The sequence below is a fragment of the Plecotus auritus genome (genome assembly GCF_963455305.1).
Source record: "Plecotus auritus genome assembly, chromosome: 12".
Lineage (NCBI taxonomy): Eukaryota > Metazoa > Chordata > Mammalia > Chiroptera > Vespertilionidae > Plecotus > Plecotus auritus.
In genome coordinates, this window is record NC_137778.1 from 22,891,590 (window position 1) to 22,909,617 (window position 18,028).

General features: G+C 40.6%; 1 protein-coding gene across 5 annotated transcripts in view; it reads right to left on the bottom strand.

Moving 5' to 3' along the window:
- The window catches only part of RASAL2 (RAS protein activator like 2), a gene marked incomplete at its 5' end in the record, with an annotated part of 257,338 nt that extends 244,442 nt beyond the window's left edge, over positions 1-12,896 (bottom strand). For all 5 annotated transcript variants that reach the window (XM_080648920.1, XM_080648919.1, XM_080648916.1 and 2 more), the window contains one exon: positions 12,696-12,896. In XM_080648920.1, coding sequence (XP_080505046.1) covers positions 12,696-12,894 — 199 coding nt within the window. The remainder of the gene's footprint in view (positions 1-12,695) is intronic.
- Between the last annotated feature and the right edge of the window lie 5,132 nt (positions 12,897-18,028).

Genomic DNA, 18,028 nt, shown 5'->3' on the forward strand with positions numbered 1-18,028 from the left:
TGTGAATTCTATAAATATCCTACAACAGTAGTCGGCAAACTGCGGCTCGCGAGCCACATGCGGCTCTTTGGCCCCTTGAATGTGGCTCTTCCACAAAATACCACGTGTGGGCGTGCACGTACATTGCGATTGAAACTTCGTGGCCCATGCACAGAAGTAGGTTTTCGGCCTGGGCGAGTCTATTTTGAAAAAGTGGCATTAGAAGAAGTTTAAGTTTAAAAAATTTGGCTCTCAAAAGAAATTTCAATCGTTGTACTGTTGATATTTGGCTCTGTTGACTAATGAGTTTGCCGTCCACTGTCCTAAAACATCTGTTATGTGGCCAACCTGTGATCAATGTTTTCACCTGGTTCTATGAAAGTGGATTCTCTTTTTAGAATTACTGATACTAAAGTGGAGAGCCCCTTCAAATTTAAGCCCTGGAATAAACAAAGCTATGCCCCAGATTAATATAACTTATGGTTCTTAAGACTGTGTTCTCTTAAATTTTGGTATTTTCACTGGCATGATCAAACATAAATAACAGGCCAAGAAAGGCATGCTTTTATAGGAAAAAACCTATTTTCATATTTTGTGTATTACTGCTAAAAAATATTTTAGATCTCTAACAGACTTTGTTTAACATTTTTTAAATATAGACATATTCACACCACTCACCCACATACAGTTTCTCATGTTGTCTACAATTAATAAATTTGGACAACTCTATGAAGATATTTGATATCATGACATCCAAAGCAGGTCAAATGTGATGATTTTATATTACGGTGCTATATAAAACACATACTTAAATTGCAGCTTCAAGGTTCAAATTAACAAACATCACACTCAATGTTTTTTATAAAAAGAGTTTGAAATTTTTATCTGTGTGAAGCCAAATTATATAGTACTGAAGAGCATATACTCAAGAGTGAACTGCCTGGATTCAAACCCTATTCAGCCACTTACTTAGGCAAGTCTCTGATTCCTCATCTATAAAATGAAGATAATAATAGTATTTATATCATAGGGTAGTTATGAAGATTAAATAAATTAATAGGCATAAACCTAGAACTGTGCCTTGCTCATAGTAAGCACCCAAAAAGTTTTACTTTGTCATGTTGTTATAACTATGCTTATGAACCCTAATATGAACTAAATTATAGACTTTGGATGATGGTGATGACTTCATCAATTGTAACAAATGTGCCACCCTGGTTAGGAATTTGATAATGGGGGAGGCTATACATGTGTGGGGACAGGGGGCATATGGGAAATCTACCTTCCTCTGAATTCTGCTGTGAATATAAATCTGCTCTAAAAAACAGACGCCTTAAAAAAGAAAATGTGGTTAACTGGTTAATGATCTATATGAACCATGATTTTTCGGAGTCCAAATCCTACTCTTACCCTTTTTTCCCCCCTGAAGATTTAAATCACTTTTGTCATTTATGTTAGTTCTTGTTATCATTCTTTGAATGTGGTTTTGTTTGACATTACAATAAACTTCCCTACAACATACCTAAACTGATACCATGATAAAAAACTGTCATTAACACATTACTATAAAAGGTATACACCTGTTATTCATCCAGCTAAAATTAAGTGAATCTATATTCAAATCATGTTCAGAAGAACTTTCATGAATGTCAATTCCTTCTTAATCCTCTGAGAAGCAGAGTAGAAAGAGGACATGAACAGTTGAGATGAAAACCACCAACTACGTTCTTCTTAGAGTACCTAAGACATTATGTGTGTGTGTCATGTTATTTCAGTTGGAGAATCTAACATAGTATAAATACGGCCGTGGTCATGGATTTGACCTTTAGCAGACAAACTGCTGTGACTCTACTCATTCCCTTTCCTCATTCGCTTAGAAACATGCCTTTAATCAGGAGTACCATTGGAAAAACAACTCAAGTTTTTGAAGGACGGTCTTATAAGTATTAGAACTTTGAGGACATTTGATAGGTGCTAAGTAATGTTGAAGGCACCACATGAAATATATGTAAAAATACTGCAATATGTTAAAAGTAGCAACACAGAAGTAAGACTTAAAATATGAGCCATACTTTCATATACTTGTAGCAGTAATTGCTTTCCAGGAAAGTCACACTAAGTCTCAGGCCTTTAAAAATACTCTTCTAGTAATTCAGCCTAAGGAACAAGTCAAAAGTTCAATTCAAAGACTTGTGCACAAAGATAACTAGTAGATTAGTAATATAAAAATTTTGAAAAATGTTAATGTCTAAAATAGGATAATGGTTAGATAAGTTATGTTAACTTAGTTGTTAACAAATTATATTTCCTAGCATAAAACCTTGATAATAAAGCAATGTAATACTAGCAGACCAACAGAACAAAGTAGAAAATCTTGAAATAACCCAAAATCCAAATGGTAATCTAGAAAAGGATAGGGGAGTCATCTTAAACCAATGGGGAAAGACATATTCAATAAATGATATTAGGACAACTGGAAAGCTATCTTTCTAAAAATAAAATTATATTCATATATCATACTTTATACCAGGATGAACTCCAAATGGATCAAAGATTTAAATGCAAAAAAATGAAAACAAAAAAGGACTAGACAAACCAAAGAAGGACTAGACATAAAACCAAAGGCCATAAAAAAGTAAAAAGACATATATTCCACTGCATAAAAATAATTTCCGCATAGAGAGGAAAAAAACACACAAAAAAATACTGACAACTCATCACAGATAAAGGGTTCTTTATTTAATATACTAAGAGTTCCTACAAATCACTAAGAAAAAGACCCAACAACCTTTTAAAAATGGGGAAAAAATGGAATATAATTGAAGCCGTTTATAATAGACTGAATCCTTAAAAAAAATGATGACACCGACTCTACATCGACTGATGATATGTGGTAAAACTGCTCATCTAGCCATGGAGTTTACCTTCACCTCCAAAGGAGAGTACAGCTCAACTTCATTGAACCTTTTAACATTCATCCTCAACTTTAAAGAAGGGCATATGACATGGGAGAGAGTGATTACACCAGAGAACTTGGGACAGAGAGAGCAGCAGCCATGTCAGCTAGACACTCAACTGAGCACATGATTATGGAGAAAAATTCCAAAATCTTATAAAGCCAAACATCCAGAGAGTTAATTGGAAACTATCTTAATGTTCTTGGCAGTGGGATTGGCATTATTGATAAAGCTGGTCCCTTCATTTAATTGTCTTTTAGGTTGTTCTCTACTTGTTGCCATGAGTATTGCACATTATACAGTATATTCATAAGAATATCAGTCTTGGGGCTAAAATGCCTTGATTCTTTGCACCTCTTTTACTAGTCCTTAAATTTAATTAATTATTAATTGACAAGCAGCAGCTCCCTACAGATAGTAGGAGAATGCTACATTCTGCTATCATGATTGGCTGGGCCTGGTGCTATTCCAAGTAAGATATTCTGAATTCCATTTTATCAATAAAGCTTGATTTAACAAACAAGAAAAAAATGGGCAAAAAAATATGCAAGTTCACAGAAAAGGATAAATTTAAATGCTCTATGAGATATTCAATCACACTTACTGTAAAAACTGTAACATTAAATTAACACTATCTTTTACCTTTTAGATTGTCAGATTCAAAAACTCTTATTAATTTCCTATGTGTAGGAAAGTAGGCACTCTCACACCCTGCTGATGAAATGTAAATAGGAAAAAAAAGAGAGAAAGCAATTTGGGAATACCTGTCAAAATTACAAATATGCACATAGAAATTTTATGAATTTTTCTAATAAACTCACACTCAAGCAAAATGACTTATATTCAAGATTATTCACCAGAAAACTTGGGGAATGATTAAATAAATTACTATTCATCCAGGCATTATGCAGCCATAAGAAGAATAAGGAACTGCTTTACAAACTGACAGGAAAAATATATCCAAGATTATTAATAAGTGTGTGTAGAGGGGGGATGTAAAAGAGGAATTAACACGAAGTGCAGATCATTTCCTGTAATGGGTTATTATTTGTGTAAAAAAGGAAAAAAGCAAATGCACAGTAAAAATTATGACAGTATTAACTCAGATATAAAGCAATCAACAACAACTGGCTCCAGACTCCCAGAACACCTAGCCAACCTCTTCTACAGGCCTACTCCAGTCATTTCATTAACCTCACAAAAAAACATAGTATTTTTTAAACAATTTCTTAGACCCCACTCTTGGCAGAGTTTTTACGTAGCTATTTATCTGCTTCCATGTGCATGAAATAGGTATGGAAGGATATGCAGGAATTTCAAATATTTATTGATTGTGTAGAAGGGACGATTGCCTGCCAGATGGCAGGTGAGGGAGGAGGGGTGAGAGAGACCTCATGGATACCCTTTATATCTTTTTTTTTGGGGGGGGGAGGGGAATCCTATCTAATAAAGAGGGAATATGCTAATTGACCATCACTCCATCACAAAGATGGCTGCACCCACAACTGAAGCCAAGTTCCCTTAAGGAGCCTTAATGAGCAATCAGCAGGGACCGGAGGCTACACCCTCCCCCACTCTATGGGGCTTGACAGGGGACCTCAGGCTGCGCCCCCCACCCTGAAGGGCTTGACAGGGGACCTCAGGCCGTGCCCCCCGCTCTGGCACCCGGCCAGGGGACCTCAGGCTGCACCCCCTACCCCAGCACCGGGCCAGGGGACCTGAGGCTGTGCCCCCCCACCTGGCGGGGCTTGACGGGAGACCTCAGGCCATGCCCCCCACCCAGCGGGGCTTGACAGGGGACCTTAAGGTGCACCCCCAGTGCTGGGTCGGGGGAACTCAGGCCGCGCCCCCCCGCCCAGCGGGGCTTGACGGGGGACCTGAGGCTGCGCCCCCCTCGCAGTGCCAGGCCGGGGAACCTGAGGCTGCGCCCCCCCCTACCTGGCGGGGCTTGATGGGAGACCTCAAGGCACGCCCCCCACCCCATCTGGGGGACCTCAGGCCTGCCCCCGTCCTGGCGCCAGGCCAGGGGACCTGAGGCTACGCCCCCTGCCCAGCGGGGCTTGACAAGGGTGGGACTGGCCAGGTCTGGATCTAGCCCAATTGGGGGGGGGGGCGGCTGGGTCTGGGTCTCATGCGATTTTGAGGTGCATGTGGATAAGCAGGGACTTGACTTTGGATCCCCCTTTTAAAGTGCACGAATTTCGTGCACCGGGCCACTAGAGTGTGTGTGTGTGTGTGTGTGTGTGTGTGTGTGTATATACACACACACACACACACACATATATATATACATGTATAACCTATTTTTTTAATTAAATTTAAAAATAAAAACATATTTGAAATAATTTTAACATGTCCAAAACCATAAGAAAATACACTGTTAGAACAAAAGCAGGAAGGTAAAATACATATAGTATGATATCAAATATTTTTCCAAAAAAGTACTTCTGTACACAGAAAAGACTGGAATAAAATATTAAGAGAATATCTATCTCTGAGTGATGGAATTACAGGTGATTTTAATTTTCTTGATTTTCTAGTAATTCAAATTATATTCATGGATTATATTCATAATTAGAAAAAAATGTATTAATTTTTTAATTATATGAATCAGAGAGGTTAGAAATTAAAAGGGAAGGTAGAAAGTTATTAGATATTATCCAGGGTTCTAAGCATCATAAATGAAACATTCAAATTTCCTTAAAATATCACTTCCAATAGCAGAATACAGAATTTATGGATAAGGGATTTAGGAAAGCAAAGATTAAAATATATTATCTGTCCTCTAGTCTACCTCTAAAGGATCACTCTGGAATTATTCTCATCCTGCTACTTTCTGGATGTTTTGTCCATTTTTGTTTTCTGTTATCTAGGTAATGGTACTTCCAGCGTTTCCCTTTAAGACTGTGAAACTAACAATCTGCTATTTCTCAGAGTGGATTGTTCCTGACCTCCAACTTTGAAAGGCCATCTCCCTAAGGGGAAGCAGTAAGATCTACAAGCTATAACAGGCGGCTGAGGAATCTGAGGTTGAGTTCTAATCCTGACAAACTGTGGAATTTGTCTCCAATTTTGGGAATAAACTTCCTGAGCCAGTTTCCTTAATGAGAAAACAAAGGATTGTTTTGAAAAATATTTGGGACTATCAACTTTAAAGTTTTTTTTTTAACTTTTCACACTAAACTTCTGAATTTTGTTTCCTTGCCTTATGTTAAGTATTTTCCTCTCTAAATTTTCACTCTCCCAACTGGTGTATACAAGTCTTACCCATCTCTTACACTCGGGAGTTGAACAGGGAGTACTTTCAGAAGGCCTACTGAAAATGACACCATGTGAATAGAATCTGAGCAATGTTGAAGACAATTTATGGAGAAATAAGAATGTAATCAGGATCTAAATTGGATCCTTATGAGCAAAGTAGATGCAGACAACTAATTAATGTAACCAACACTTGGAAAACGAAGGTAACTCCTAACATTTGAACCCTGCTGTCAAGACAAGGAAGATGATAACTCCTGTATGACCATCTAGCAAATGAACTTTTGTCATGCCTTCAAAGGCTCAATTTTCATTTCTTTTTCTTTTTACAGTAAACCCACTAACACCACTGTACTGAGCCTCAAGACATCTTTCTATTTTTCCTACTATTTTTGTATCATGTACTTCTTGATGGATGCTTTCTCACTAGAAAATAAGCTACATTAAATCTGTAAAGGATACTCTACCTACAGGTCTTAAGAAGCACTTGACAGCCTTTGGGAAGAAAGGTGTTTTTACAAACATCAGAGAACAATTATCCCTCTGCCAAGACCAGGTGAAGCAATTTCAGCACACTGTAAACTCCTCCTTCTAGTTAACAAGACCAAACACCTCTCTGGTTACTTAAAAGTTATTCTAATAGGGAGGGACAAAGGAGCAGCCAGCTAAATTTTTTCTGGATTAACTCAGTCATTAGTTGAATGCTTTTTTTGTGGTTCACCTACTTAAAAGGTGATCAAATCACATTGTGTTACTGAAGAGAGCAACCTGCAAAGAACAATTACATAAACTCTGCTTCAACTTACCTCATCCTTCTTTCTAATCAAACAAAGCATTAGAAACCACTGTCTTACCATCATTTATTTCCTTAGTAATCTCAGTAAAGCCTACTTTCTTTGTCATGTGAATCCCTTTTCTTTTCCTTAGCAAATCAGAGAAAATTATTGTTCATTCAACATAATAGGACACAACTCCACATCATTTTTAAGGTGTATGCACTGAATTTTATCATCTGAAAAGATAAAGGAAATCCTTATAAACAAACTATTCTCAAATAGGGACATTCTAGAACTTCATATTATTTATGTCAGAAAATTTGTACAGAACCTCAATTCCATACCTGCAATTCGTAAATCCAAAAAGCTCTGAAAACCTTTTTTTCATAACCTCTTTAGCAGTAAAATCTGACCTGCACTGACATTATTTATAGTCTTATACCACACTTAGTATGAATATTCATTTATTTAACTGCAGAAATATTCAACACAACTGATTCCTGAATGTTGCTCCAGACCCAACTAGGAGGTTAATGTCACTGTATATATACACCATATTTTCTAAAATAAAAAAAATTTGAATTTTGAAACACTCTAATCCAAATGGTTTTGGATAAGGATTGTGGATGTATAGTTTCATTCTTTGAAAATATTTTTATTCTTTGAAAATGAAATATCAATAAACCAACATGACAGAGGGTAGAAAAATACTAAGAGGTTATAAAGGAAACTGTCCTTCATCTGTAAACATTAATAGAACACCTGATTTAAATGAGATCTATAAATTATCTTTCAAAGGAATAAATAAAGGGTTCATTGAAATCAATGTAATTTAAAATAAATAATACTAGTATATGCTTAGGCATTCTTTTTTTTAACAATTTTATTTTATTATGTTTTTTAATCCTCACCCAAGGATATTTTTCCATTGATTTTTAGGGAGAGTGGAAGAGAGAGGGAAAGACAGAGAGAAACATCAATGTGAGAGAAACACATCGATTGGTTGGGGCCCAGGCTGGGGAGGAGCCTGCAACCAAGGTATGTGCCCTTGACTAGAATTGAACCCAGTACCCTTCAGTCCGCAGGCCGATGCTCTGTCCACTGTGCCAAACCAGCTAGGGCCTTGAAAATTCTCCTATTTCAGTAAAGAACTGATTACTCCTAATGTGTATAAAATGTATTGGAGATCATGGTAAACTGTCAACATTCACAGTCCATGCCACATCCTCAGTACTGAACTCAAGCTTAAGATCCTAAGACTCTTTAAAGTACTACGGTAGTATTAATGCTCATCTATAAAAATTCAATTAACAGTATTTGAGGAAATTAAAACACTTAAATAACATGAACATATTTGGGCATGTACTAGATACACATTACTGATATTCTTCTAGCAAGCAATTAGCTAGAGCACACAAAACTTTTAGTCTTGCTTGAATAATATTCATTTACATATTAAAGCAAAACAGAAATGGTAGGTTTCATATTTAAGACATGGAAGAATGAATGATGTGCTAAGAATATTCAGTTAGTTAAGAACATCTTTGTATAAGGTCAGTTAGTCACATCTAATTCATACTGGACCAAAATGAAACAACTTCCTGGACTTGTTACTGCTTGCAACATTTTAAGTAAATACAGAGGCACAGTTTCTAAAAGTGCAATAAAGCGTATCTCATCCTTTGTCTTAATTTGTGAAGCATAAGCACTATTATTTATTACACCAGGTAAAACTTCTGCCCCCATCAACTCATACCCAGTTCATGAGAAATTCTTACCAAATTCCCACTGTCATATTTCTAGAATTATATGGTATTTAATGCAGTATAATTAATTCCCTTTTTCTTCTACTTGCTGAAATAGTTCCAGCCTTTAGAAATTTTAATAAACAATGAGCTATATACTAGCTTCATAGTAACCAATAATGTTGATATGTTTTATTAATTGAATATTTTAGATAAGTCCTGATATTAAAATTAAAAACTGTATGATTTCTTGGTGATTGCTTTATTGTGATAACTATATTTCCAAGAATACTTTCTCTGCATACACTTGCAGACCTGTCTTACTGATGGGTGCCGCGCTCCAAGACAGGCACTGTTGCTACAGACTGTATTTCAATTTCTCCCAAAGGGTGTCCTACACTGGCTATCCATTCATGGCAAAGTAGTTAATTTTAATGTTCTCATTGTTTACCAGAAAGCACAGAGAGGCTGCTTTGCCGCTCCCGTTTCCTTTTGCTAGCCTGCTGAGCTTTTTCAGCCAATTGACTCTGCTTTGAGGCTATAAATATCTGAAAAATGTTCTGCATTTGATGCTCTTGGATTCTGCATCCATATTTAGCTGTTTGTGGCATGCCTTTGTTTAAGCTACTCTACCATCCATACAATCAGTCCGGTTGAGATCTGGATGGTAAAAGGACAGATGGATCAACATTCAACAAACCCTGACTTACTCTGAGCAAGGTACCAATCTACTAGACACAGTGACAATAAAGGGGGTGGCAAGATAGGAATGCAAAGATAAACAAGACAGATTCCCTGGTGTCAAAAATTTCATAGTCCTGACAGGGAATGGGCACAACTTATTGTAACACTGAAATACAACAAATGAAACATTTTACAAGTAAAAGAAAATGAAGACTAAAACAGCATAAAGTTTTCTCTTAGCTATGTCTCAAAGATGTGCATTTGTGTTTTAAATATAGATCCACCTATTACAAAGCTCTGAACATATTCCAAAAAAGTTTTCCAATCATGACAATGCACTACACAAAACTCTAGAGATTATGTATATATATAATCTATATCAACTTTGGCAATAGCAAGCTCAAAAGAGTGCCTAGTCTTCCAATTTTGTGAGGTAAACTAATAAAATATCATTTCTAAAAGTTTCTGTTAAGATCCTCTTTGGGGTGGGGGGTACCTTTGTCATTGTTGTTTGTTTGCTTATTGGTTACAAAGATTAGTGTTCTGCAGAGCATGTGAACCATAGCCAGAAGCCAGCAACACTTAATAACAGCTCCTTTTTTGCACCCTATTCTAAAATCCACTTGGCTATTTCACGTTAGGTCTCAATTGAATGAGCTAGACTTGAGCAAGATCCCCATCCCTACCTTCCTATCTTGTGAAAACATTCCAAACAAATATACATCTGCCCTCAACATTCCTTCTTTCAAAACTCAGTTGACTGACCTCTTGATAAAAGTGCTCCCCAGGATCCTCTGACAATCATGATTTAAATGCATTCAGGGCTTGCCTGATGCCTAACCCCAAGAGTCGGGCTGAAATTGGCAGGCCTAGCTGTAGGTAAAATAATAGGGCAGGCCATAGAATCAGACAACTCTAAAGCTAAAATGGACCACAGATACCAATTACTCCAGATTCCACATTTTACGTAGAAACTTAGACCCACAGAGTTAAAATTACTTGCCCAAAGTTAGACAACCAATTTGTGGCAAAGCCAGAACAAAAAACCAAGTTCTCAACCCCCAGTTTTATACTCTAGGTTTCTTTAAAAAACATTAGACTACACTCATCAAAGTCTCTTTAAATTGTGTAGAAGAATCTAGATGTTTCAAAACAATCAGGATTTTGAACGCCCAAAACAAATAAACAAGAATACCAAAATGAACTAGTGTTTTTCAAATTGATTTTCTATATTCTATTATTTTCCTTCAAAGCATTTCGAAGAGGTATACAATAGGCAACTTAAAAACTACCTAAGAACATAAAAAGCCAACAGTCATTCAGACAGTTTTGGAATATTTACATCAAACTAAAGACAACAAAGCAGTATCCAGGATGAGTTGCTTTAGTTTTGAGGAAGAAAAGTAGCAGTTCTAAACAATAAATAAAAACAACTTCTGGTTAATTGATAGGGACTACAAAAAAGTTACAAGGCAGTGGAAAGTCTGCAACTTGACACTGAAATGAACACTGTATGAGACAGAGACCGTATATGTATGTGTATATGCACACACATATTTAAGAATACACACACACACCTCTCACAAATCTAGCCCTAGGAATGGACTACAAAAACAAACACATATTTTTATGGGTTACATGCAAAGAATGTTAGTTAATCTAGGTCTAGAAAACCCAGAGAGAATAGTTTTGGACACTGAAATACTGCATTATTATTTTTACAGTTACATGGCCCTATCTCTAACGTCATATAAAAACAATATGTCAAAGAAGTTGCGTAAGGATAGAAAAAGACTGGCATGGGAAAAACCTCCATATATACTCTAGTTCAAGCTCATTTTCAGATTCTCACCAACCTTTGCTATAAACTATAGGCTAAGTGGGAGTAGCAGGTGGATGGTAAATCAGGCCCTAACGTTTTTAATTGGCTGAGAATGAACTGGGTGCCCTTGCATCATCTCCCACTTCTTTTCTGTAATGCTTTCAGTTAATTAGAATAACATCAAGAAACACATAAACATCAAGCAAAATACAATGTGGTACATACATATTTACCCTTAAGAACTGGTTATAGGAATAGCTGGATTTTTAGAGCTGTAAGGGCCATTAAGAGATTATCTAATCCGATCTGTTCATTTTACAGATGAGGAATCAGAGGTCGAAAAAGTGACCTGATCTGCCCCAAATCACATAAGACATTTAGTAGCAGAACTGAGACAAAAACTCAAATCTCTGCACTCCTAGTTCTGTGATCTTTCTCCCCAGTTAGAGACTTAATGTCTTGAAATCAGCTGAACTATCCAGGGAGACAACTTCTAAGTCTTGGTCACTCTTGAACAGAAAACGCATGCCCTGTTCAGAAGGATGAAGAAAGAAAAGGTAATGTACTTGATCACTACAGGCTTAAATGTACATAATTGCAGGGTAACATCCTAACGTTGTGTTTGATCCCAGGGGGCTTCAAGTTTGCCATCTTAGACCCAGTTAGACCCAGGACTAACGTCTTTTGTGTCCATGCCAGCGAGGTGATAAACATCCTGACCTCCTAACATTTTGGAGAGCCACTGCTCAGTCCTCAATGCCGGGCGATAAATCCTTGGGCTATGAGTTTTCAAAACCAGCACGGTTTCAGTGATGCCACAAGGCTCACCCAGGATCTCATCATTCCGTTTTAATTAAAGAGGTGGTTACCAGGAATGCAGAAAGGGAAAGTTTTAATGTGTGCTCATCGCTTTTAACTTGCTGAGTAGCAGCCCAGTCACTTTACAAAGGGAACCAGAAACAACAGTGCAATCTGAAACAGTCCACACCAGTTGGTAAGCGATTGTCTTTGGAAAGTGAGGTTCAGAAAGAGGTGGCAGATTAGTCTTTTCCCACCAAATATATACTTGTGCTAAGCTCCTTCCTATCTTGGTTTCCAGCCTCGCCTCAATCCAGAGAAAGAAAGGACATCCCCTTCACTTGATCTCATAGCGTGTTCCATCAGACCTTCTTGAGGATCGGCTGACAGTTCCCTCTAAGTAATCACCTAAGAATTAGGTCTGCAGAGCCCAGCACTCCCTTCAACTTACTGCCGGTGCCTGAAAGGGTCCAGAGACCACACTGAGACAGCGCTCTACCCAAAGGCCGGTCTGGAGGAACTTGTCCGAAAGGCAACCCGGGACAAAAAGGGACGTGGGAACCGGACCCACAAGGAGGGGGGCTGAGCGCAGGGCTGGCACTAGCTGGGGAATGAATGCCAGCCTCGGCAAAGAGGTGAAACACTGGCCTCTCCGACGGCCCGGCGCGGTCCTTACCGTACACGCGGACCCAGCCCTGCTGCTGGCACACCGACTCCAGGAGGATCCGATCCAACATGCCACCCGCCACGGCCCCGCCGACTGGGACGGCTGCGTCCAGATCCTCCGGGGGCAGCGGCGAGTCGGACTCCAGTCCCGGGAACATCTCCGGCCAGGACAGCGCCTCCGCTCCTCCAGACGCCGGGGAGAGCTCCATGGTGCCCGGGGGGGAAGCAGCAGGGGGCGGGTACAAGGCTCCGCGCCCTGCCTGCGGGGAGGGGAGGAGCGCGCGGCGGGGCAGGGACCGAGCGCTGCCGGCGGACGCGGCTCACCTCCTTCCCCGCCGCCCCCTGCCCGCGGCTCGGGCGCTGCAGCCCACCTGCAGCCGGCGCGTGGGACCCCGACCGGGAGGCGGGTCCAGCGCGGCCCCGGCCGCGGCGGGGTCCGGGCTCAGGTGCGGGTCCCTCCCGGGAGGGGACGAGGAAGGACCCGGGAGGGGCGGCTCGCCCGCCAGCCCCCTCGGAGCCGCCTCCCTAAACCCCGGCTGGCGTCTCCCGCGGCTGGAGCGGGCTCGGGCTGGGAATGGAGCGCGGCCCGCAGGGCTGGGCTGGGGGCGTCGCCGCCAGGGGCCGCCCCCTCCGACCGGCTCCCGCCGCCTCAGGGGCTCCGAGTGTCCGCTCCCTCAGCCTGAGGGGAGCCGATGGACCCGGGTTCTCGCACTCCTGCCCTCAGCCCCCTCCCCTGGAACGAGCCGGCCCGCCCCCCTAACTCTCAAGCCACCGCTGCCGTCGCGGCTCCGGCTCCGGCTCCGGCTCCGCCGCAGATCCCACAAGCCAGGCAGCCGGCGGTGGCGGTGGCGGTGGCGGCGGCAGGCGGCATCCCAGGGTGATAGGCCGGAGCAATCGAGAGCCGAGCGCCGGCCGCGTGTGCAATCTGTAATGAAGCGGAGGAGGAACTGTCGCCGAGGCAGGACAAGTCGAACACCGAATTATTCATCTAGCCAGTCCCGCCTCCATTCCAATTAACTTTCTTCTCAACCGCCCAGCAGCGCGTAGTCCCAGTCTCTTCAGCTGCAGCTGAAGCTTGAAGTGGAGACGGCGTGGGGAGGCGGAGAGGAAAGGGGGTGCGGGAAATTTAAAAAGATAGAAAAAGAGCTTCCCTTTCCCATGTTCCCATCCTTTCCCTTTTATGTACGTACGTACTTATTTGAACGAGTATTTCTTATTGGACGAAGGATTGGAGAGGCCGTTTTATTTTACAGTCGCCCTGGGGAAACTCCCTCTTTCCCAGAGAGGAGAGTTGGCAGCGGGGTCTGGGACTGTGGGATCTGTGTGGGATCCGCGCTCTGCGCCCTGTCCGCGCTGAAGCTGGACTTGTCATCGGTTTGGAATAGCATGGTTAGGAAGTGTGGTGTGGATGGATGGACGGGCCTCGCAAGCACATGGATTGCTCAAAAGCCCAGTATTAACCAAACATGTTTCTCTCCTTTTTTCTTTTTGCCTTTGATCTTTGTGCAATATGTTGGCTATTTTTCCTCTAATGATGTCACTTGAGTTTTATTTTTGGTCTATTTGTAGACTCCGTCTTCCTTGACCTTGGCTTTAATTTTGTGCCCACCCAAGGCGGTATTCACTCGTTCTGGTTTAAGAGCTTGCCGGCAAAGTAAAAAATAGAAAAATAACTACTTAGTGCCTTGCACATAGTAGGTCTTCAGTGTTTTTCAACATAGCTACTTAAAACGGAGCAGAAATTCCACGAGGATATGTTGCTTTTTTTTTTTTTTTTACACTTTAGGGGGGCTGGGGTATTTAGTATCCCCCGCCCCCATTTCTCTCTACTTTGCACAGAGATTGGTCTACAAGGGAACATTTTCATGGTCTGATTTTGTGGTATTCTGGTGTGTTAGTTGGTGGACTTATCAAGAGATCTGAGGATGCATTTATAATTTTATTCAAATTCTTACTTAGAATAACAGTATTTCTAAGCAGAAAGTGACCTTAGAAATTAACTCATCCTGCCTCTTATTTAACAGGTGAGGAAACTGAAGAACAGCCAGGTTACCTGGCAAATCAACCACCAGTACAAATCTCAATGATAATGGTTAGTTCAACTTTATTCCCTCAAGAACCTTTTGTGGTTGAGCTGGTTGATATGTGGCTTGGTGATATATTTGGAGTAGTCCTTTCCAATATCTAGAACCCTGATTTCTTATTTGACTCCACAGTCAGACTTCCAAATCTAAACTGTTGTGTTTTTCAGTGCTTGAGTCGACAGGGGCGTGTGCTGAAGCTAGGAGATTACGGGGAGCCAGAGCATTTTTATTTATACTAAATTACTGTTGAAGTCATGGTAGCAGAAGTCAGACAGCAAGTGAACAAGGGGCATCAGATGTACAATTCTGAGTGTCTCTTTATTAGTTAATATATAAGGAATTTATTTGCCCAAGCAATTATCTCAAAGCAGAATTAGGAGTGGTGTATGAAAGAGGTGGGGTTTTTTGGTTTGTTTTTTGCTCTCTCAGTGGCATTATCCATTTTGGAGCTGAAAAGAAAAGCTTCTAAGGCAGGGGAGGGTGGGGGGAAGGGGCGAGATCAACCAAAGGACTTGTATGCATGCATATAAGCCTAACCAATGGACACAGACACTAGGGGGGTGAGGGCATGAGCGAGGAGGTGGGGGGGGGGGGGTAATGGGAAGATGACATATATGTAATACCTTAATCAATAAAGAAAAATAAATAGCCGAAACCGGTTTGGCTCAGTGGATAGAGCGTCAGCCTGCGGACTGAAGGGTCCCAGGTTCGATTCCAGTCAAGGGCATGTACCTTGGTTGCGGGCACATCCCCAGTGGGAGGTGTGCAGGAGGCAGCTGATCGATGTTTCTCTCTCATCGATGTTTCTAGCTCTCTATCCCTCTCCCTTCCTCTCTGTAAAATATCAATAAAAAATATATTTAAAAAATAAATAAATAAATAAATAAATAAACATTTTTTTAAAAAGAATAAAATGTGCCTTTCCTTTGGAAAAAAAAAAAAAAAAAAAGAAAAGAAAAGCTTCTGCCAACCCCCAGTAATCCTACTTTCTTCATCCAGATTCTCCAAATCCTGGGCCCTGCTTCACCTCCCCATCCTAACTTCAGACTAGCTGCAGTGGTTATCGAGTTGCCTAAGTAATAGTAAGTCTGGAATTTACCTAATGTTTATAATTTAAAGAGAAAATATTTTAACCACCTGAACAATAATTCTATGAGATAAACAAAACCAATATTTTTTAAATATCCATTTAGCCAATGAAAAAAAAATTGGAGCGTAGAATTCTATTAAGCAACCTACCTAAACATAGCTAGTTAGTAGACAGATTAAAACCCTATTCTCCTAATTTTTTAATTCACTGATAGATCTAAACACCTTAAGAGTCTCCTTCACCTCTTGGAAGATAGAATTGTTCTAACACTTGTGGGACCAAAAGTAAATATTTAATGGTTTTTGCAAATTATTAACACTTATGAAAAATATTGAAGAAAAACAAAAACAAAAGTGATAAACCAATTTGCATTGTTGGGAGGCAGTTAATCCTACTTGGATGTATACATGTATGTCCCTGCTGTAATCCCGGATCTTATTGTGAAGATAAATCCTTGGCTAATAAAGTCTTCATTTACATTGCATTTGCAAACAGGCTTTTGTGTGTGTGAACTACAATAGAGCTAAAGTCTCATTTCTGCCTACCCTAACCCCTCCTCCTTTTTCCTCCCTCTGGAGCTTCAGACACTAAGCTCTCAGAGGTGATCTACATAATTATTATCCTTAGAATACAACCCAAGACCCAGGACAAATGGGAACTAAAAGCTGGGGAAGGAGAAAAGGATAATAATAAATTCCCCAGGTAATAGTCTGAAAAGCAAAGGCTGGCTATAATCTGAGATTTCTAAAAGATGGAGTATACATCTTGCCAATAATAAGGAGAGATGACGATTTGGAATCTTGGCTGTCACAGCCTGAAGACCAGGTATGGGTGCAATTTTCTCCTCTGATTATCTGTCGGAAAACACACAATCATTTTATTATAGCCAGTCCGTTCTAGGCTACCTAGACACCACCTCTAAGCAGCTAATCCCCCAAGCAGTAATGTAATTTTTAAACTGTGGCTCATCAGCCTCTCCCTTTCAATATTATTACCTTTCCACTTGGACACAAAGACACAGCAACCTCCTGATTACACAGGGGTGGCAAAAAAGTAGGTTTACAGTTGTTCGTATGGAAAGATTTGCAGGTTATGAGTATTACAACAGCTTTATTAATGCAAAAGAATGTCACAATGCACTGTAAACCTAGTTTTGTCCATCCCTGTGTTCTATAACATTAACCGTGTCCAGTTCATCGTAAAGGAAGAATTTAGATATTTCTCAATATTCTGTTGTCTTTCTCCTGCCTCACTCTACAATTCCCTGGTGATCTCTTCACTTTTACAAGTTCAACTCTCTCTTGGATAACCTCTCCAGCCTCATCCACAGTACTGAGGTCCAATCAGGTGTTTGTGAATGTCAAACACCTCCACTACGATATGCTTCCTGTAGTTTAGGAAAGTAAACTCCCCTTTTTGTTACTCAAACACCCTTCCCTTCTTGAACTTCCTTTTTATATTTGTAAACCTGAGGTTTCTACCTCATACTTGCTTAAATGTGGAGTTACTTGCCCTAACCAGTTTGGCTCAGTGGATAGAGCGTCAGCCTGCGGACTGAAGGGTCCCCCCCAGGTTCAATTCCAGTAAAGGGCATGTACTTTGGTTGCGGGCACATCCCCAGTAGGGGGTGTGCAGGAGGCAGCTGATTGATGTTTCTCTCATCATTGATGTTTCTAACTCTCTATCCCTCTCCCTTCCTCTCTGTAAAAAATCAATAAAATATATTTTAAAAAAGGAAAGAAAATGTGGAGTTACCTTTGCATTCTTTTCTCCACCTTAGCTTGCATAAATCCAAGCCCTGCTTTCCATTCCCACTGATACCATCCCAGCTCAGCCCTGGTTAGCTTTCACCAAGATAATGCATTAGTGTTTTAGCTGTCCTCCTGCCTATGAGGCCTTTCCACCTCCAGTTCATCCTACACTCTGCTGGAAGTGAAGTGTCCTAAAACAGATCACATCCAAACTCAAAAAACAGCTCCCTGCTGCCTCCTAAGTAAAATGCATGCTTTACTGTTCCCAAATACATCCAGCACTTTCTGTGTCCCTCGCTTCTGCTTGTTTCTTATGTGAGGAATGCCCTTTCCTTCATCTCTGCCTGCCCAAAACCCACCAGTTTTCAAACCCTCCCCCAACTTCACCTCCCACCATATGCCAATGCCCTCCTCCAGC